The 23407-nt window shown below is 38.7% G+C and overlaps 1 protein-coding gene across 10 annotated transcripts in view; it reads right to left on the reverse strand.

Annotated features, from left to right (window-relative positions):
- The window catches only part of LOC106081495 (dystrophin, isoforms A/C/F/G/H), a 1057252-nt gene that overhangs the window by 1018690 nt on the left and 15155 nt on the right, over positions 1-23407 (reverse strand). Inside the window, exon 2 of one of the 10 annotated variants that reach the window (XM_059362802.1) lies at positions 5484-5775. The exons of the other annotated variants lie outside the window; for them this stretch is intronic. Within the exon in view, the coding sequence (XP_059218785.1) occupies positions 5484-5505 (22 nt within the window). The 5' untranslated portion in view covers positions 5506-5775. The remainder of the gene's footprint in view (positions 1-5483; positions 5776-23407) is intronic. 10 annotated transcript variants of the gene reach the window in all.

Consider the following 23407-nt stretch of genomic DNA (forward strand, 5'->3'; position numbering starts at 1 on the left):
AATGCTGGCCAAATTTATGAGGTACTTTGCCGTGTAGAAACTTCTTCCCAAAGAGATGTCACACTACTGCACCCAGTTTGGACTCGACTCAGCTCGGACACCACTCATGTGATAAGTTTCCCCTGTTCCATAATGGAATGTTAATGGGCAAATTTGCATTTACATTTGCTCCAAGAGTAGAACTCTGAGATTACTTAGAGCAATATGCAGACTGGTACCGGGCCCGATTGTAACTAATGTCTCTCTCTCTCGACCAATGAGTGTCGAAAGTGCAACCCAGTGATTTTAACTGTCTGTGGTTCTGTCTTCAATGCCACATTAACATACTATTTAATTAATTGAACATAGTTTGATAATCAAAGTCATTTAACTACGATTACCAGCTCATTCATTCATACGATCAGATGACCATCTCTCCACATAATCTAGATGACTTACACCGTCAGCTATCTACACTCCAAATCTTGAGAGCAAGCCCACTCTAGCTATAAAAGGAAGTAAAAAATAAAACACCAATAGCAAAAATAATCATAAAATAAAATGTATTCAACAATTCTTTAGTTTTTTTCCAATGTGGGTCGTGTCATGTGTGATAATTCATTCAATTCCATACGCCATTCATTCATTAATTGGGAACATAAATATCAGCAAAGCCAAAGCCAGCCAAGAATCGAACAACCCGCCAAGCAATCCAAAGGCGTAACAACTGCGGCCAGGCAACAACAACTACCAATCTTCGATAAATAACTAAAAACTCGTTAAACAATGGAAACCGGTTACCTGCTGTTTGCCCAACTCTTGTATCTATGACTACGAAAGGCGATAAGAGACCCACGACAATGCTACGCGCGCACTCACACTCACAAATGAAACGAAAACCCAAACAAAAATAAACCACAAAAAAATACAACGAGTACGAAAAACCCAAAACCCCATTGCAATGGAACAATGCGGCTAGTTTGGCGTACAAAAATATGCTAAATATGTGTGGCACTTGGACAGACCAGTGGTAGCACAAAACCATGGCCTAAACAACTGTCAACTACCAATGTGCAACATTTTTGATCTTCGCTACCACCACAACTACAAATAGATATCACCTATCTGCTCAGCAGCATTGAGCATTGCGGCAGACCACAATTACCAAAATCAACGTAATGGTGGTTGGTGATGCTTACCTCGGCGTTGTTAAGCACTTGAATAAGTGGATGGCTGGCTGGGTGGTTGGGGACCGAACGTCTACAGGCATATCGGATTTTCGCTATTTTACCATTGATGAAAAGAAATCATCCAAATGGACTGAAAATCAAGTGCTGTATTGTTCATTTTAAGCCTAATGAGCTGAAATGAGTGTTGTTCAAAAAAATATCCACTTTCCTAACTATTGAACAAAAAATATCTCCTACTCAAATTGGTGACGACAATTTTGTTGTTGGTGAGTGTGAAGAAAGCTATAATTTTGTTTATTTTTGTGTTAAGATTGAGTTTAATGTTTGGGTATGAATACAACTTATCGATTAAAGTCTAAAATTTTTGGTTCGATTTTTTCGCAGTGGAAATTAGTTTAAATGCCCACTGAGAATAATAGTCAAATCGGCCTAAAGGTTACCTTGATCATTTTAATATCTCTAAAAGATACTTGAGTCCGAAAAAAAGGCCGAAAATAAAATGTCAAACAAACATTAGCACAAACACAATCTAATGTAGAGATGAAAACTGTAATCTTGTTCCACATGAGTTGCAAAGTGTGCGATGTTAAATGCGGACAACTTCTTTTTAAAACTATAGGCATAGAATTGTAGCGAGGGAGAGGATACCTCGAAATCGTATATATAGACTCAAAAACGGCTGAACTGATTACCTTGAAATTTTCACAGACTATGCAGGTTGGTCTGGAAGGAAACATAGGCTATATAATTTTTTGATATCGAGAGGGGGCGGACCCTCCCCCTTACCCCAAAAGTACTACCCAAAAATAAACGTAAACCGATCGGGACAATATGGGATTCAAATGAACGGTAATCAAGGGTAGAGTACGAATTTCATAATAAAAGTTGGGTCCAAGTACCTGGAGGCCGCCCCAGCCCCAAAATCCCTTAAAATAGGTTTATTTGGCGATCATGACAATATGGGACTCAAATAAAAGATATTCCTGAGTAGATTACGAATATGGTCAAAAAGTAGGAATAGACTTTATAATTTATTGATAACGGAAGGGGGCGGACCCTCCACCGTTTCCCAAAAACACCACCTAAAATCAAAAGTGGACCGATAAGGACAATATGGGTATGAAATGAAAATTATGCGTGAGTAGATAACGAATCTGGCATACAAATTCATGTCCCATAAAACCCCCAAAATGGGCATATTTGCCAACCATGGATATATGGGACACGGTTTCTTTGTTCCGTATAGACTGAAAAACGGTAAAACCGATTTCTTCGAAATTTTCGCATATTGTGTTGGCCTGTCTGGAAGGAAACATAGGCTATATAATTTTTAGGCATCGGAAGTGGGACCGATCGGGAAATTACAGGTATCAAATGAAAGGTATTGGAGAGTAGAATACGAATATGCAATATGAGTCTAAGTACCCGTCGGGCCGACCCATCCCCAAAACTCCCCCAAGCAGACATATTGGTCGTTCGTTTCAATATGGGGCTCAAATGAAAGGTATTCGAGAGTAGATTTCGAATCAGGCATACAAAATCAGATCGAGGTATAGGGCGTCAACCCACCCCTCAAAAACGCCATTAGACATGGATTGTGTACGTTTGTCTGGAAGAAAACGGAAGGGTACGGACCCTCCTCCTTACCCCAAAAACGCCACCCATATACGAAAGTGGTCCGATGGGCCCCAACCCCAAAACTCCTCTAAACAGATATATTCGAAGATCATGTTAATATGGGACTCAAATGAAAAGTATTGGACAGTAGATTACAAATATGGCATATAACATTAGGTCCAAGTAATGGGAGATCGCCAACTCCCATATACCCCCAAATGGGCATATTTGCCTATGTGGGACTCAAATGAAAGGTATTAAGGAGTAGATTACGAATGTTACATTCAAATTTGCGTTCAAGTCTAGGTGGCGCTTTACCTCTTAAAGATACGTCAAATGGGCTATTTGACCCATTATGACAATATGGGATTCAAATGAAAGGTATTTGAGAGTAGAAAACGAATTTGATATCTAATTTTGGAGCCAAGTGTTTGGGGTACGCCCTAAAGCACCCCCTAAACTGAACTTCATTTGCGTTGGGAATAAAGAACGAATTTGATATCTATTTTCAGTGTACAGTGCCCTCCAAACGGTTCATATTTACCGGCCATGGCAATATGGGGCTCAAGCTAAAGGGATTTGGAAATGCAGCACAATTTTGATATCCATATATGAGTCGAAATGTCTGAGGTGTCATCCCTCCCCTAATGAGAACATTACCCTAAGGAAGAACTTTACCACCAGGAAACAAGAAGGGGCAAATTCTCACACATCAATGAGTACTTTCCGATTCAAGTTTAAACTCAATGATAAGGGATCTCTTTTTATAGCCGCGTTCGAACGGCGTCCCGCAGTGCGACACGTCTTTGGGGAAATTTTTTTAAATGACAATGCATGGCATTGAGCCTCGCAAATGTCGCTTTGTCCGATGTTCTCGCCAGGATTCGAACATGTTCAGCATCATAGGCTACAATGGCACGAATTCGATATCCGCATTCAGGGCGAAGTGTTCCCACCCTAAAAAGATAATAGAGAGTTAAAGAAGACGCAGCGGAGCGGGTCCGGTTCGGCTAGTTAAGTATATACCTGAGCAGAATAAATCAGAATTAGCAGTTAACCGACTGTAGAGTAATAATGCAGCAGGAGCCGATGGGTTGTCATTGGAGACATTTAAAACCAGTGCCCAAAATGGTTTGGCCTATTCAATAGTACAATCGGATTTGAAGAACGAAAAGTAACAGAAATTCTATACCCAAAGTTGAACTTTTTTTCAAAATAGGGATTTTAATGTCCTGGTCACAAGGAAGGTCTACACCGATTCTAGCATGACGGTCACTATATTCTCCACCATTTACCATTGTTAATAAAGGACCAGAATAAATCAGAATTAACAGTTAACCGACTGTAAAGTAATAATGCAGCAGGAGCCGATGGGTTGTCATTTGAGACATTTAAAACCAGTGCCCAAAATGGTTTGGCCTATTCAATAGTACATTCGGATTTGAAGAACGAAAAGTAACTGAAATTCTATACTCAAAGTTGAACTTTTCTGCAAAATAGGGATTTTAATATCCTGGTCACAAGGAAGGTCTACACCGATTCTAGCATGACGGTCACTATATTGTCCACCATTTACCATTGTTTATAAAGGACTCCACCTACCATAACAACCCCCTAATAGGAGTTATTGTCTGACCATGACAATTTGGGTCTTAAAGAGAGTGGAGCTCGCTATTGATAGTTTGTAGGGCCCATAAATCTTAAACGAAAGGTATTTGAGATTGGAAAACGAATTTGATATGCAATTTTTATACCAATGGCAATGTGGGGTTCAAATAAATGATATTTGAGAGTATTTCACGATGCTGATAATTTTTAGGGCTAAGAGCTTCTGGCGTCAAATGACAGGTATTGAGGAGTAGAGCGCAAATTATATACCCACTTTCGGGACCAATTTTCTTTCCCATATGGGGCTCAAATAAAGGTATTTGGGAGTAGAATACGAATCTGATATGCAAATGTGTGACCATGTATTTGGGGCACCGCCCCCTTCTTCAAAAAATACAAATTTACCGACCATGTTAATATGTGGCTTAAATGAAAGGTATCTGAGATTGGAAAACTAGCTTCATAAACAATTGTTGGGGCGAAGTGTTTGGGGATGCTTCATTCCATAAACTCCCCTTAAACCAATGGCAATATGAGGTTTAAATAAATGGTATTTGAGAGCAAAGCCCTACGCTTATATCTTTTTTAGGGTAAAGTGTCTGGGGTACCATCCCTTCCCCCAAAACACCTCCAAATCTGACATATATATTTACCGACCATTGCAATATAGGGCTCAAATGAATGATATTTGGGAGTAGAGCACGAAATTGATACTCACTTTCGGGATCACTTTTTTGTGTTTCACACTACACCCTTAACTCACCAACCACCATCCTGGGTGCTTTCCCACTCCCAAAATCAACATGAGAATATCGGGCTCTTTTAAGAATGGCCCTAAACCCACCGAGCGAATTTATAGACCGATTAAGACCATAGGGATTCGGATAAAGGCAGTTATATTGTTATACTGTTAGTCAAGCGATATACCATTTTCGTAGCATGGCCATTCACTAAAAGCTCTTTAGTTGCCGAAAATTAATATTCAAAGGATAATTTTGTTCCTTATGAAGTAAAAGAAGGCGCAGCGGAAATAAAAAAATATCTAAATTTTTGCATCCTTCGTATACATTAAGCATTTAATTAACTTACCAATTAGTATTGATGGTTCCATTTTAGATTTTTATAACAATTGCGTAATCACAATTGTTGGCAATTGATATAAAAATATTTGCTGTGACTTGCTGTTGGTTTTATTGGTGGTTTTAGGGAATTTCATTCATAAATCACTTATTGATAACAAAATATTTGGTTAAATTATTCATAATCATATTTTTTTCATTGCTCAAAACAATTTTCTTTTTCAAACAAAATTCAACACACACACACTGACGAAGAATTAAAAGAGATCAACTTGCAGTAAGTAGTTAATGCGATATGAAAACTGCAAATCAAACAAACAAATTTAAAACAATTAAGCACTGAAACAAAAACGTTGACTTGTGTGACAAAAAAAATTATTTACAATTTAATTATTATTATTTAATTTGCGCACACACACACATTTTGCTTATGAAATACAAAACAACACTTCGACAACATTTTTTTGTCTTGTATATGCACTTTTTTTATAATTCACTTGCATTCTATTAAAAGCGAAACGAAGGCTCACAAACTAGCCAGCAAAGTTTTTCAACAAAATAAACACTTTTATTTGCTAATTGATTGTGCTCACACACATTGGTAATGATTTTTGTTTTCCTTCAACTGCTGTCGTTCTCGATAACCGATAAACATCTCATTTAGTTGCTGTTCTGTTTCCCGCTCTCTATCTCCAGTGTTGTTGTGATTTCCTTTTTATTGCTTGTCCACTTCCCATTGAATAGTAAATAAACAATTTTTCTGTTATGGCTGTCATTTGTTTTGCCAAAGGGGGTTATGTTGTTTTCTTTTGCTATAAACAAACAAAATTCAACCTTTAATGCAACTCTGTGAACCACTGTGACATTTAAGTGAACTATGTGACGGACAGTGTTGCCACACTGAAAGTTAATATAAGGAGCTAAAAACTAGTTCTATGCGCGGTATCTCTTTTTAGGCAAACAAAGAATATTGAATAAGAACTGTTATGCTATTGGAGCTATATCAAGCTTTAGTCCAATTGGGACCATAAATGAATGCAGAGCATTGTAGAAGTCATTGTGTAATATTTCAGTTCATTCGGATAAGAATTGCGCCTTGTAGGGGCTCAAGAAACAAAATCGGGAGATAGGTTTATATGGGAGCTGTATCAAGCTATTGATCGATTTCGGTCATATTAGACACGAATCATGAGAGAAGCCGTTGTGCGAAATTTCAGCCAAATCGGATGATAAGTGCGCCTCCTAAAGGCTAAAGAAGTCAAGATCCCAGATCGGTTTATATGGCAGATATACCAGATTATGAACTGATTTCAATCATACTTATTACAGTTATTGAACGTGATACCAAAACACTACGAGCAAAATTTCAGTCAAATCGGATGAGAATTGCGCCCTCTAGAGGCTCAAGAAGTCAATACCCAAGATAGGTTTATATGGCAGCTATATCAAGACAAAGACCGATTTGAACCATGCTTAGCGCAGTTGTTGAAAGTGATACCAAAACTGCATGTGCAAAATTTCAGTAAAATCGGACGAGAATTACGCCCTCTAGAGTCTCAAGAAGTCAAGACCCAATACTGGTTTATATGACAGCTATATCAAAACATAGACCGATGTGAACCATACTTAGCGCCGTTGTTGAAGTGCTACCAAAACACAACGTGCAAAATTTCAGTCAAATCGGATGAGAATTGCGACCTCTAGAGGCTCAAGAAGTCAATACCCAAGATAGGTTTATATGGCAGCTATATCAATACATAAACCGATTTGGCCCATTTACAATCCCAACCGACCTACACTAAAAAGAAGTATTTGTGCAAAATTTCAAGGGGCTAGCTTTACTCCTTCGAAAGTTAGCGTGCTTTCGACAGACAGACGGACGGACGGACATGGCTAGATCGATTTAAAATGACGATCAAGAATATATATACTTTATGGGGTGTGAGAAGAATATTTCGAGGTGTTACAAACAGAATGACGAAATTAGTATACTCCCATCCTAGGGTGGAGGGTATACAAAGTTAAAGCGTGCCAAGTTCCGCTGGGCCGATCTTTGGATACCCACCACCTCGGATGAAAAATGAAGAATTTATGCCCCTACAGCAGCTATATCGAAATATGATCCGATTTGGACCAAATTCGGCACGGATATTAAGTGGTCAAATAAGTACCCGTCATTGTTCAATTTTGTAGAACAAAATATTGGTCTTGTTGGTAGCTATATTCGAATATAGACGAAACGGATGTCGAAAAGCCCAACAGAAAATCACCGAAATCGGATTATAAAAGCGCTTTTTATGAAGCTTGGACTTTAAATAGAGAAATCGATCTATATAGTAGTCTATGTATCCAAATCTGAAGCGATCTACGCCAACTTCAAGAGTAATGTTGAAGGCCCTAACATAATTTACTATCCCATATTTCGGCGAAATCGCACGACAAATGCGCTATTTATGGCCCCAAGACCTTAAATCGAGAGATCGGTCTATATGGCAGCTATATCGAAATCTGTACCGATCTAGACCAAGTTACAGAAAAATGTCAAGCGGCCTAACACAACTCACTGTCCCAAATATCGGCGAAATCGGACGACAAATGCGCTATTTATGGGCCCAAGACCTTAAATCGAGAGATCTGTTTATATGGCAGCTATATCCAAATCTGGACCGAACGATGTCAAATTGAAGAAGGATGTCGAGTTACTGAACGCAAGTTACTGTTCCAAATTTCATTCAAAATCGGATAATAAATGTGGCTTTTATGGGCCTACCACCCTAAATCAGCGGATCGGTCCATATGGAGGCTATATCAAGATATAATCCCATGTTCGAACGTAACCTGCTTATGGACAAAAAAGAATCTGTGCAAATTTTCAGCTCAATATCTCTATTTTTAAAGAATGTAGCGTGATTTCAACAGGCAGACGGACGGACGTTGATAGATCGACGTTGATAGATTTTTACGCTGATCAAGAATATATATACTTTATAGGGTCGGAAATGGATATTTCGACGTGTTGCAAACGGAATGACAAAATGAATATATTCCCATCCTTCGGTGGTGGGTATAAAAACGTAACAATCATATATAGAAATCTTAATAGAAGTCATAGAAGTATGTCGGTCCGCACCTTGCTAAAAGCCCCCTCGATGTCAATGCATACCGCTAGGGTGTACGTTTTGGCATCGAATGATTTTTCTATTTTATGCACAATCTCGTACAGGGCAGTCTCCACCGACCTACCCTTGACATAGGCATGATGTTTGTATTTAAGCAATACGCTGGATGCCCTACTCTTTATAATGGTGTCCACAATACAGAGTTTTGTATGCAAAATAATGAAATTTGGAATGCAAAATAATAGCATGTGCTAAGAAAATAAACACCAAATTCGGCCTTATTAGAACTTTTAAATATATTTATAATGTCTCCATGAACCCTAAGTCTTTAATTTGACTTCTGTAGCCCTTAGAGTTAAAATTGTTTTTCATTGAAGTCAAGGAACCATGCCAAAGACAGTCCAAAATGGTCACTAAAACGATGCTACAAACGGCAACAAAATCTCTGAATTGTGGTGAAAGTCTGCGGTAACACTGGTGTTGAGTTGTGAGGGTGGTGCTAGTGGTGAATCTGCATGGCATCGTTAAAAAAAATAAACAATTAAAAACCATGCGGTAACAAGCTCTGGATGCCCAACCCTCCAGTAGATTTGCTTGAGCCGGTCGCAATAGAAAAATAATATAAAATATCATAGAAAAATAAATAAAGGCACATTTGACTTTGTTCCCTGGCTCGAGAATTCTGTTGGTTATGTTCAAACCCATAGTGGTGATGCGATTGCAGTCGACCGTATGTTTGTGACATGCTGGTGCATATTGCACTCTAACCTGACCTTAGCCACTTCTAAAACGAACAAATAATAAAATTGGTATCATCTGTATGCGAACAGATGTGTGAGTATGTGTGTGGAGTTACACAGCTACAACTAGAAACCCACATTGTCATTATTTGGTGACAGCGTTGCTTAGTTGCCTCAAAGTGAGATGATAGCAATCAGATAAGAAACTTAACTAGATAATTTTTTTAAATATTTAAATGACCACTATTTGTTTTGTTTATGTCCGAACACTTGTTCTATGATGCCGCATTTATTTTCGTTTACCTGTTTTTTTTTTTAATTTTGTTATTTGTTTCTGTACTATTTACTTTATTTTACCAATGAAGATGAGAGAAGGAGGTTGAAAAAGAGAGGGAGAGAGATCTAATCAGAATAGTATGTTCATCTCATTCCAAAAGATATTAAGAGAGCGAATAAAATTTGAGCGATAAAGCGGTTAGGTGCTGTCATATTTAACGGCACAATGTGGAAAGGAAACAAACATTTGTCTGGGTTCCACTATGGTGCATACATTACATAGGAGGATATAAAGTGTGTTTGTGAACTCAAAAATTAGTACAAATTGTTACAGAAAGTCGTTTGCGTACTTTATTTGCCAGCCGTAGAGTGCGTGAGAGCAAGCAAGGTTTTGAGAGTTTAGTAATTAAGAGCTTGCAAATTTCTACAAGAATTTTTTTCCTTTGCAGCATCGAACAGCTGTTTTTTGAAAACCACCTGTTTTGGCCACCGTAGCGCAGAGGTTAGCATGTCCGCCCATGACGCTGAACGCCTGTGTTCGAATCCTGGCGCGACCATCAGAAACAATTTTTATCGGTGGTTTTCCCCGCCTAATACTGGCAACATTTGTGAGGTACTATGCCATGTAAAACTTCTCTTCAAAGAGGTGTCACACTGCGGTACGCCTTTCAGACTCGGCTATAAAAAGGAGACCCCTTATAATTGAGCTTAAACTTGAATCGGACTGCACTCATTGATAAGAGAGAAGTTAGCCCCTGTTCCATAGTGGCATGTTTATGGAAAAATTTGCAAAGAAAAACCCTGGATGACCGGGGAGATTCGCAATATTGGAAAAGAGGTCCGCAGACTTTTTAACATAGCACGTCGTAAAAAAGCGGAAGTTTATTGGGATGTGTATTACATACGGCTTAAGGAATACAATAGGATTACCAAAGCGGCAAATGTGCCTCCTGGAAGCTTTTCTGCGATAATGTCGATAGCGTTAATGACACTATCGACAAGATAAAAAATGTTTCTCTCAAAAACCCATGTCCAAACTGAAACTTTAGTAGACGACATGGGAGTGAGAGCAGAGACAATGGAGGACATGTTGAGACTTTTGATGAAAACCCATTTTCCACAGGATACGACGGGACTCACGGAGATTCCGGAATTTTGGAATAATGACGTTGATCGAAGGTTGTAGAAGCAGCTTTTATATAAATCACATTGAAGATAATTATATTTTGATATTATACGTAATGCACTTTAATTTTATTTGAACTTAGATTTTTGCTTGAGTGTAACCAATTTCTCTTTAACGTTAAATATTAAAACACTCTTTTGAGTTTTGATTTATACCATTGATATTTTTACCATTTGTAACATTAACTTATACCATTGATTTATATACCATGGATTTATTCTCTCATTTGCAATTTTACACTCGAATCATTATCACTCACCTAATAGCATTTGTCTCTTTCTTTATTATACGTTTTGTCATATGATCTATAGTGAGTACTCTCACTCTCGTTTGTATAACATGTTTTCTTTTGTTTTGAGTGTATAACAGATTAAGTTTGTCAAACACTTGTAGGCTTAGTCTTAAACTTTGTTAAAAATAAAATTCTTCTTCTAATAGCATTCAACGAAGACAGTTGTCTCATTATTTAAAGCGGAAGAAACTCATAGGAGGACAAGTTAGGACTTTTAAGTCTGACTTGGCCCGTAAAATAAATATAAAATTAAACTGAACATTATCCAGCTAGGACGTTTCGTCTGGTTAGGATTTGTTCATAAAATTCATAATTTAATGAAATATAAAACCACTAGGGTTGGACCCTTAATCTTGCCCTCAAAACTGCTAGGGTTGGACCCTTCATCCTGCCCTTAATATATCCTAGGGTTGGACCCTTCATCCATTCCCTACAATTGGCGCCCAACAAAAACTTAAGTTTCCTGAAAATTAATAAGATTTTTACTATTTCTGTGGTTTCAACGTGGTGCTGACGTCATCAAACATTTGTCCGACCATACTGCTCTGATTATTCTTGGAGTATTGTTGTTGTTGTCCAGCATTGGTTTGGTTTCAGTGCATTATTGCGTTCTTGCTGATACTCAATTGCATTAGTCGTCAAATCCCACCAGTGTTGTTGTTGCAAATCATCACCACGATCATCATTTCTGTTGCTTCTGTAGTTGTTGTTGCATATCTTCAGCATAACCATTATTTCATTTGCTTCTGTTGTTATTGCAATTCATCATCTCAGTCATCGGTTTGACCATTCGTTGTTGTCGTTGCAAAGAAGGCTTGCGTTGTTGCTTTGAATTTGAGTGATATTCCATATAAAGAGAGGTGATATTGCTATAGGCAGCGAGGTTGAAGAAGATTCTCTTAAACAGGGTTCCCCTATTTTGAAAATATATTTTACCCTATATGGCTGTAAGGCGAAGCCCACGTTCAACGTCATCTTTAACTGATACCCTAAACAGTGGATTAGCAATGGAGTTGGACCGCACTCAGAATGTTGCCAAGGCAAATTCAAATACTAGTTCTAGTACAAGTGCAAGTACAAGCGCTAGTACAAAAGGTTCTTCTGGAACCACAAGCGAGGCTTCACGAAATATGGTCTTAAGCGATGCCCAATTCAGAACACTCATAAGTGGTTTAAGCGTCAGACAAGAAGTCAAATCGACATTTAGTAACTGCACAGCTCGTTTTCATGGCAACCGAAATTCGACAAACGTAGAAGATTTTTTAGCTACAATTTTAGTCTATAAAGAAGCCGAAAATATTTCAGACTTTCTGGCACTCACTAGTCTTCCCCTATTATTAGAAGGCTACGCTTCCAGTTGGTGGCAAGGAGTCAAGGATGAAGCGAAGACATTCAATGATGCTGTAGATCTTTTACGAGGAGCCTTTGCACCTCCAAAACCAGATTGGCGAATATTCAGTGAGATTGCGCAAGAAAAACAAAAGTTGTTTGAGACTACAGACAGTTTCATTTGTAGAAAGCGACGACTTTTCGCACAACTATCAGAAAAACTTTCAGAAAATACTATGCTTAACATGATATTTAGCCAGCTTAGTTTGAAAATCCGAGAAAGAATTCAAAGAGAAAGCGTAACATCTTTTCATGATCTCCTATGTAAGGCAAGGGAAATTGAAATGCTTGTTGCTGAGAATAGGCAAGATAAGGTGGAAGAAAAGTCAAAGCCAGCCGAAAATCAGGGAAAATCTGTCCTAAGATGCACTTTCTGCAGAAAACGAAACCATTTGGCAGAAAATTGTTTCAAGAAAATTGAAGCAGAAAAGCACAAAAATGCTAAGGAAAGGCCAGAAACAAATTTGAACTGTTACGGATGTGGAGCAGCAGGATACTACCGCTCAAATTGCCCATTCTGTAATAAAACAAATTCGAATACTGATCCAAGAGATGGTCACCTTGATTTTAATTCCATGCATTCTACAGTAGTGGGACGTAACGTCCCAGTGGTGGACATAAATGTAAATGGTTTACAGGGAGAGGCATATTTTGACACCGCAGCTCGAACTAGCGTTGCTGGTTACCATCTTTATCAAAAGCTAATTCAAAAAGAGGTACCATTCCAAAAAGTATGCGCTGAGATTATACTGGCAGATGGTATTGCTAGAAATGAGACCGTATACTCTACAGTAGTGGATATTATAATTGGAAAACGCTTTAAGAAAATACGTTTCATTTGTTTGCCCAAGGCTATAGGAAACAGAACCCTACTAGGAATAGATTTCCTTGAAGAAAATAATATTGTTCTGGACCTAGCCCAACGTATATGGCATTTTAAAGATGATCCGTCAACAAATTTTAGCTTCAAACTTCATCAACCTGGTATACTAAATAGTATTTCTTCGATTAAAAAGGTGAATGAGACACCAGACGATGTAAAAGATTTTTTGTCCTGGTTCGAGAATGGCAATAATGATTACTCGCCAAAAAGTATAAACAAAATCTTTAAAGACTCAGTTTCAGAAAATACCGAAATCCAATCTGTTTCAAGTCTTTTTCCACCTCCAAAGAAAGTAAAATACGATGAGTATTGCGATGAAATATTCACACCAATTGAATTAAATTCAATTGATATAAAGCTCCGTCGAAGTGAAGGTCCACATTTGACCGAAAAAGAAAGAAAATCACTTGAAGAATTACTGGTAGCTGAAAAGGAAATATTTGAGGACATTGATATTCCAGCACCTCATGTAGAACACTATATAAAAACAGGATCACATGAACCCATAGCTAACGCCCCATACAGGATTTCGCCAAAAATGAAAACTGTTTTAAAAGCTGAGCTAGATAAAATGTTAGAAAAAGGCATCATACAAGAAGAAGAATCTCCATGGGCATTCCCAGTTGTTCTGATTCCTAAAAAAGATGGTTCAATTAGACTATGCGTTGACTATCGTCGCCTAAATGCGATAACTACTGCAGATACATATCCTTTACCAAGGATCGATGATCTTTTACACTCAGCGAAAACCACGCCATTCATGTCGACCTTAGACTTGCGTTCCGGTTACTGGCAGATAAAAGTTGCGGAAAAGGATAGAAAGAAGACTGCCTTCACAACACCGTTTGGTATATATGTGTTTAATAGAATGCCTTTTGGCTTAAAAAATGCCCCAGCTACGTTCCAACGTCTTATTGATAAGTTTCGCAATGGCCTACCGAATATATTAATCCTGGCGTATTTGGATGACATCATTATTTGTTCAAAAGATTTGGGTTCACATATATCCGATTTAAAACAAATATTTGAACGACTTAAAATGTTCGGATTTCATCTCAACCGAGAAAAATGTTTCTTTTGCAAGCCAGTCATCAAATACCTTGGGCATATTCTTACTACCAAAGGACTCAAACCCGATCCAGAAAAGACAAAAGCTATAATGGAAAGGCCTAAACCAAGAAATCCAAAAGAAGTTTTGTCATTTTTACAAACGTGCTCATGGTACAGGCGTTTCATTCCTTCTTTTGCCAACGTTTCTAAACCTTTATCAGATTTAATCAAGAAAAACGCTATTTGGCGATGGTCAGAAAGAGAGCAGTCAGCTTTTGATACCATGAAAAACCTTCTGTCCTCTCCACCGATTTTAAAACAAGTTGACGAAAATTTGCCATTCATATTGAAAACTGATGCAAGCAACTATGCTTTGGGGGCTGTTTTAGTCCAGGGGGAGAAGGAGGAAGAGCATATAATCGAATATGCGAGTCGATTATTATTGGTAGCCGAGAAAAACTACTCTACGACAGAAAGAGAAGCCTTGGCGGTAGTATGGGCAGTTCAAAAATTTAGGGGTTATATCGAAGTTTCTGAAGTTTTGGTGCTCACTGATCATCAGCCCTTAAAATGGCTATTTAGCCTAAAAAGCCCAACAGGTCGTCTAGCAAGATGGGCTCTACAACTCCAGACATTTAACATTCGATTTGAATATACCCCTGGTCGCCAAAATATTGTGGCAGACACCCTTTCAAGACCACCTTGCTTGCTGGAGAGCCACAATGAGCTAAAGTGCGAATGTATGGCCATTGAAATCGATTTTCCACACAAAGGAGCTGAAGACTTCAGAGAGGCACAAATAAAAGACCCAGCATTGAAAGCCATAATTGATTCATTCGAAAATGATGACGAAAATGTGTCTAAATACACAGGCAGAGGTTATATCATGTTAGATGGTGTTCTATATAGATTTTGCTCTGAGGAAGAATCAGAAAATGGACAATTGGTAGTTCCTGAGTCAATGCGTAGCATGATTCTTTATAACTTTCATGACGTCTCTACCGCTGGTCACTATGGAATCGATAGAACAATCAGTCGAATATCGCCACATTATTATTGGCCAGGTATGAGAAAACAGATCACAAACTATGTCAGATGCTGCATTGAGTGTCAACGCTATAAGCCCTCAAACTTAAAACCTGCTGGTCTTCTGAAAACTGTTAGCAGCAATCAGAGATTCGAAATAATAGCAATTGATTTGTTTGGACCACTGCCACGCACCCCACAAGGCCACCAGTGGATATTGATTGTAGAGGATTTATGTAGCCGTTGGACTGAGTTATTTCCTTTAAAAACTGCTTCAGCTGAGAACTGTGCATTAATTTTATTAAACGAAGTCTTTTTGCGATATGGAATTCCAAGAAGAGTCCATTCAGATAATGGCACACAATTTATTTCGAGCGTAATGCAAAAACTCACTTACTGCTTAGGCATTGTGCAGTCATTTACACCGGTGTATCATCCGGAAGCCAACCCGGTGGAACGGAAGAACCGTGACTTAAAAGTGCAGCTGTCAATCTACGTTGGTCAAGATCATACCACCTGGGATGTTAATTTGCCATCCATAAGATTTGCCATGAATACTGCGAAATGTGCATCCACTGGATATACTGCCGCATATTTGACATTTGGGCGTGAATTGAGGACACCGATGCAAGTTCAAACAGATCAAAAAGCTATAGTAAAAGCAGAAAATTTCGTACCTCAAATAACACCTCACCTTCTTCGACTTGCTGATAGCCTTTCCCTTGCAATGGAGTGCCAAGAAAAGATGCAAGACAGAAACAAACTATATGCAGATTTGAAACGCAGACCGCAGCAAAACTTTGAAATTGGTGACAGAGTGCTTATTTCAACGCACATTCTTAGTAAGAAAGATAATAATCTCACTTCAAAACTGGTACCTCGGCGTGATGGACCATATATAATATTGAACAAAAAGGGAACCTCGTGTTACACTGTAGCTTCAATGGATCAACCCAGTGTTCCAATAGCAACTTATCACTCATCAGACCTAACCTTATATGAAGGAAATACTGATAAACCTCTTTATAAACTCAAACGTAGAGGTCGGCCTAGGAAAGCCTCTTCAACAGACAACACAGAGCAATTTGAAAATGCAACTGCGACGAACAAGAATGCAACTACTACAAAGCCGATACTCAAGCCTAAAAACGTTACACCCAATGACACAACACACATAATGCAACAACCCATCGAAAATATACCACCTTCAACAAATGCCACAGAAGGTAATACTACAATGAACAGAAGGTCCTACCGCAACCGACGACAGCCACACAGATACGGGAATGTCCTGCCACATCATCGGGACGATTTCTGAGGCAGAGGGGGAGCATGTAGAAGCAGCTTTTATATAAATCACATTGAAGATAATTATATTTTGATATTATACGTAATGCACTTTAATTTTATTTGAACTTAGATTTTTGCTTGAGTGTAACCAATTTCTCTTTAACGTTAAATATTAAAACACTCTTTTGAGTTTTGATTTATACCATTGATATTTTTACCATTTGTAACATTAACTTATACCATTGATTTATATACCATGGATTTATTCTCTCATTTGCAATTTTACACTCGAATCATTATCACTCACCTAATAGCATTTGTCTCTTTCTTTATTATACGTTTTGTCATATGATCTATAGTGAGTACTCTCACTCTCGTTTGTATAACATGTTTTCTTTTGTTTTGAGTGTATAACAGATTAAGTTTGTCAAACACTTGTAGGCTTAGTCTTAAACTTTGTTAAAAATAAAATTCTTCTTCTAATAGCATTCAACGAAGACAGTTGTCTCATTATTTAAAGCGGAAGAAACTCATAGGAGGACAAGTTAGGACTTTTAAGTCTGACTTGGCCCGTAAAATAAATATAAAATTAAACTGAACATTATCCAGCTAGGACGTTTCGTCTGGTTAGGATTTGTTCATAAAATTCATAATTTAATGAAATATAAAACCACTAGGGTTGGACCCTTAATCTTGCCCTCAAAACTGCTAGGGTTGGACCCTTCATCCTGCCCTTAATATATCCTAGGGTTGGACCCTTCATCCATTCCCTACAAGGTTTATAATTACGGAATTTATGATGAAGGAATCCTTAAGGAGATTCTAACCATTTAAGTCACCCGGACCTGATGGAATATTTTCGGCGTTACTACAGAAAGAGGCAGACTATCTGGCGCCTCATCGGGCCAATATTTTCAAAGCGTGCCCAGAACTTTCATATACTCCGAAAGCCTGGCTGGAGGCAAGGGTGGTTTTTATACCCAAGCCCGGCAAGGCAAGTTATGCAACACCAAAGGCCTACAGACCCATAAGCCTTACCCCCTTTCTGCTCAAAACCATGGAACGTATTGTAGACACCATGAGTAGATAAAGAGTTGAGCAGCGAACTGCTCAAAAACAGACGCCATGCCTATGTCGAGGGAAGGTCGGTGTAGACTGCCCTGCACGAGGTTGTGCATAAAATAGAAGAATCCTTCGACGCCAAAATGTACATCCTGGCGGTATGCATTGACATCAAGGGGGCTTCTAATAAAGTGCGGACCGACACACTGATCCAATCCTGGCACAAGGCACGACACAGGGGGGTATTTTTTCGCCACTCCTATGGGTGAATACCATAAATGACCTATTACGGATGCTGACTGAGGAGGGATTTGAACCCGTCACCTACGATGACGATTTTATTATACTTCTAAGGGGTAAAGATCCGAACGAGCTATACAGAAGGGCCGAAAGACTCAATGTTAACCCAGAGAAGACTAAAATCTGCCTATTCACGAGGAAGACGAAGGTGGGCCAATAAGACGCCCCACGTTTCCTCAATAAAACGATTTCGATATCCGACCAGGTCAAATACTTAGTAGACTAGTAATGGGGCCTGAATTGGAGGATGGTCCATTGGCTATACAGGAGCGTGATTAGACCGATACTGACTACCTCCTCAGTAGTTTGTTGGACTACTATGGAGAAAAAGTGCAACGTAAGGATAATACAACAGGTACAGAGAATATGTTGTCTTGGCATAGGCAGATCGATGAGGATCACGCCCACAAAAACACCCATAGATATACAAATTGAGTGTGATGCAATCGCCGCTATGAGAGTAAAGGCGATGGGAGAATGGATAGAGGATAGGAGCAGCTCATACCATCAAGGTACAATCGAGGCGACGATAGGAAACCTAAAAGAAATGGAAGGGGTTTCCGATCGGATACCACGAGACGACACTTAAGGTCGAGTGCGAGGCATTGCTGCCAGCGGCACAGCCCTGTAAGCCTAGTATTGCCATCTGGATGGATCAAAGCTAGAAGACACAGTTGACCTGCTTGTTTACATTGATAACCTAGGGACTGAGTTCTGTTTTAGTTTGTCTGATCATAATATGGTCCTGCAGGCGGAGATCAGGGCAATCACGGAATGCGTGAGTTGTTGTGGTGTTAACACGAGGCCATCGAATATTAACATCTTTACGTACAGTAAACTGGCCATCAGGGTAATAACAACCAGGACGATAAAGTCGCGAAACTTTTCCAGACATCCGACCCATAGAGGTGTGAGGGAACCGCCGGTATGGGACTTAAGGCGATGGGAGAATGGATAGAGGATAGGTGCAGCTCATACCATTTCGGTACAATGGAGGTGACGACAGAAAACCTGGAAGGAATGGAAGAGGTTTCCGACGGGATACCTGAGATGAACCTTGAGGTCGAGTGCGAGGCACTGCTGTCATCGGCACAGTCTTGGGTTGACGGAACCCTAGTATTGCCATCTGGAAGATCATGTTACACGGATGGATCAAAGCTAGAGGACGGAGTGGGCCGGGGGGTTTACATTGAGAACTCAAGGACTGAGGTCTGTGTTAGACTGTCTGACCATAATACGGTCCTGCAGGCGGTGATCAGGGCGATAACGAAATGCGTGAGTTAGTGTGGTGTTAACGCGAAGCCGTCGAGTATTAACATCTTTACGTACAGTAAACTGGCCATCAGGGCAATAACAACCAGGATGTTAAAGTCACGAACAGTTTTGGAGTGTAAGAAGGAGATTAACGCCTTTTTGGGTGCTGGGCCATTGTGGAGTAAGGGGGAATGAAAAACAGACGATTTCGCGGTGAAGGCCAGAGGACCGCCGTCAAAAAACGTGGTTAACCCGAGGCCTTTCGGGTCGACGCAGTCCGAGATAAGGGCGTGGGCGACGAATGCGCATGTAACCTTGCGGAAGAACGAAACGGATGGTAAGAAGACGAAGACTCTATGGGCAGATTCAGATCGTGAGAAGACAAGGCTACTGAAAGAAAGTAAGAAGGAGGTCAGTATCATAATGGGACACATAGGACTACTTATGAAAAATCGGTGCGGCAAGTGATAGCATGTGTAGGGCATGTGGGGAAAATGATGAGACGCAGAAGCATTTCCTATGTTATTGCCCCGCTTTCGCTGTTAACAGTTACCGGCACTTAAGTGGGATACAATATCAGATATGAACTAACTTAGGGCGTGGCATGGAAAACAGTTAAGTTTTTTTTAAGTAGGACGGAATTCTTTACTTAGATTTTCTTTTTCCAGGTTACTTTTTTAGTATTTAGAGCACAAAGCAAACCGATTACTGGCTTAGGTGTATTTCCATAGTGGCATGGGGCGGAATAATATCCGCACCCTCTTTTCAACCTTAGCTAGACTGTAGGAGCCGTCTTTCATCATCATTTAAACTAAGCCAAAATATTAAAAACTCATCGAACCAAAATCTTGTGGAAATTCATGTTAACCCACTACCAACTCATCTTCCAAGGCTTATTAAACTTAATAGAAAAAATGAGACGATTATTTAATTTTGTCAGGATTCACTGAATAAGGTTAGGTAAAGCCGATATAAAATTTTTTTGAATTCTTGCCAGTAATCGGCATGAGCATGACAACTTTTTCCTTTTTACATTCATTCCTTGTTTACGTTTTCTACAATTTGTCAAGTTTTGACATCCTCAATGCTTATGGGGCCTTTCCACTTTTTGTCATCTGCAACTGACTTTGCCTTCTATTAGTCAGTCATTCAACTTTATGTTCGTATGTACATACATTTAACGCAATATATTAAATCATATATGTAAATATAATGAAATCTTATGTCAGGTTGTATCAAATTTGGAAACTTGAAATAAGTAATCCAATCAACCGAATCGGCACTACTGGGTATATTTTTAACATATCCAAAGTTGTCATTACAACAACAGTTGTTGATCCATCTATCATATGGTGAGCAAGGGTATTGAACTCCAGTGTGTGTAATTCAACCCTATTTTCTATGATCGTGTTTCAAGTGGCCTCCGTAAACGCTATTGTTTGATTACAGAAAAATGTAATAATCAAGTTGACATCGATAATAAAATCTTAAGAATTCCAATGCGCACATTCAATTGCAATGAGTCGGAAAATGTTTATGGCAGTACATTACACAATTGATGTGGGGCGATTACAATTAATAACAATTACAGCATACATACATGATTACTAAGTTAATCCCCCTTCTCTCAGAACAACCCTTGGCTTATCAGCAGATATATTAAGAGGGTTGGTTACACACCGACTGTTCGATCACAAGAATGAACCCCTGCCCAAATACTTGAGCCATTCACTCTCTCATAGGGCGCTTGCATCATAAGAACAAAAGTACGGCTAAAACAATTGATAACGAAAGTAACACCAAACGTCATGCATGAAGACAAAACAAAAACAAAATGAAAAGTCCCAGAGCTGGTGAGAGAATATAGAGAATCCACAGAGCGCCCCAACACCTCATCGAATGTCAGCTAACCACAAGAAAAATAGGAAGCGGTGGAAAAAAAACAAAACAAACTGAGTTGTGTGCTGTACAATGAAGAGTCAACCAACAGCAAAACGCGATAGAGAGGTGGAGAGCGACGGCGACGGCGGCGTCATAATAAAAACAAACACCACAAAATTATCAGTTGAATATTCTCATTTGGAGAGTTTTTTAAAAGCAGCAGAGCAAAAGGCGAGAGCAGACGTGTAAACAAAACCAATCGAAAGAGAACGTTTTGAATTGACACATCAGATAAAGCAAGAAAACAGCGGGCATGGGAATAATAGAAAGACAACAAAATAAAATTAAAACACCGGATCAAAGTTATATGAGAAGCAAGCGTGAAATATAACAACAACAACAAAAAACGGCAAATACAAAAAAAAAAAAACAAATACCTACATAGGTATGGAAAAAAAAATAAAAATTCAGTAGCGAACGGAAAAAAATAGAAATCTCATTAGGCAATTAATGCAGAGTAAGGCAACAAAAAACTCATAGGTACTACAGGCAATTTTAACATGAACCAGAAAACAAAACAAAAAACATAATTTCAACTTAGTTATTGTTTTTCATTTTTATTTCGTACCAGTTTTTCTTAAACCTTAAACAAGGTTTATATAATTTTACCTTTGTAGGTATTATGGGTACCCCTATTACCATCATCAAATTCTTGGAAAGTAATTTGCTAAACTTATTACAGGCAGTCAAAAGTATCCTTATTTTTTAAGGCTTTTGAAAAATATTCCTTTCTTTGCCATTGCCATTATCTTTACTTTAGAAGTTCAAGTGGTATGGTAACGACCGGCATCAGAGCTTATGAAAATTACTACAAGTTTTTTGTGGTCTTATGCGTCTTATGGTCGACCGACGTTCGAGTTGTTCAGTTTATGTTGTAAGAAAAAAACTAAATTGTGATTGTTTGGTTGTAGTAGGGAATCCAACCGGTTTCGGCTTTGACGTTGAAATGTGTGTACAGTGGGGCAAGAAAGTGAAGTCATACATTTACTGTGCCATAGAGAGTGGAGCCACCAAAGCTGTGGAGAAACATATGTATAACGTATATACCTGGCAGATAGATAGTTGATTTATTTGATGCAAAATATGTTATGGATCCTAAGAAATTAATGACAAGCAGTTCGGTTAACATAATGCCTAAACAGTGTATAAATGTGGAGATGTTTAGAAAGAGAAAGCATATACCACCCACAAGGGATGGAACATGCAAATTTGAAATGAAACTAAGAAGTTACTTTCTTGGTCTAAAAACTACACTCAACCAAATTGGTTATTCAAAACAGCAAAAACTTTTGCTAAGACAACAGTTTTTGTCTGCTGAAAAAGGGGAAAGCAAACATTACTGCTGTTCCAGCAAACAAAGGGCTGCTGTATTAGCAAACATTTCGGTCAGCTAAATTAACAAACAAAACGTTTCAAGTACAAAAATCTGTTGTAAAAAAATGTTTGATATTTTAAATGTTTGCCTTTTTAATTGTTTTCATAATATAGGCGTTTTTTTAAATTTTGTTGAAAGAGATGATTTTAATTTATGACACATTACTGTAAAGAAGCTACCTCATCAACAGACATCGCACCCATTTGTATACATTTCGAAATGTGACTGAGTTAGCTCGCATTTTTTGGTTATTGCTCTACTAAAGTGTACATGTCTGGCATGGCCTGTTGTTTCGAAACTTAAAGAAAAAGTTTATGGAAAGTTTACATTCAGTGGTGATTATAAACACCCACTGAGGTACACATTTACATTTGTATTTTATTGTTTCTTCAAACATCCCCTGCATAATTAAGCAGCAGTCTGCTGCCTGCTACTCTGAAATTGCAAAGTTTATGCTGTAAAAGCAGAACTACTGCTATAATAGCAGCAAAATTAACAACTAATATTCAGCAGACAGTGTTTGCTATTTTCAGCAGACAGTGTTTGCTATTTTCAGCAAACTTTTTCTATGAGTTTACTACTTCTGTTAGTCCTGCAGGCAGAGTTTGGTTTGCTTTCGGCAGCTGAAGAAATTGACCACCCTTGACAAACCAGAGTAGTCCTGGCTCAATTATGATCCCGCAGATGCAGACGCCTCAGCCTCTGCAGGGCAAGGATTGATGCCAACGTGCAGAAGGTGTGCCCGGATGGT

Source organism: Stomoxys calcitrans, chromosome 2, assembly GCF_963082655.1.
Source record: "Stomoxys calcitrans chromosome 2, idStoCalc2.1, whole genome shotgun sequence".
Classification (NCBI taxonomy): Eukaryota; Metazoa; Arthropoda; class Insecta; order Diptera; family Muscidae; genus Stomoxys; species Stomoxys calcitrans.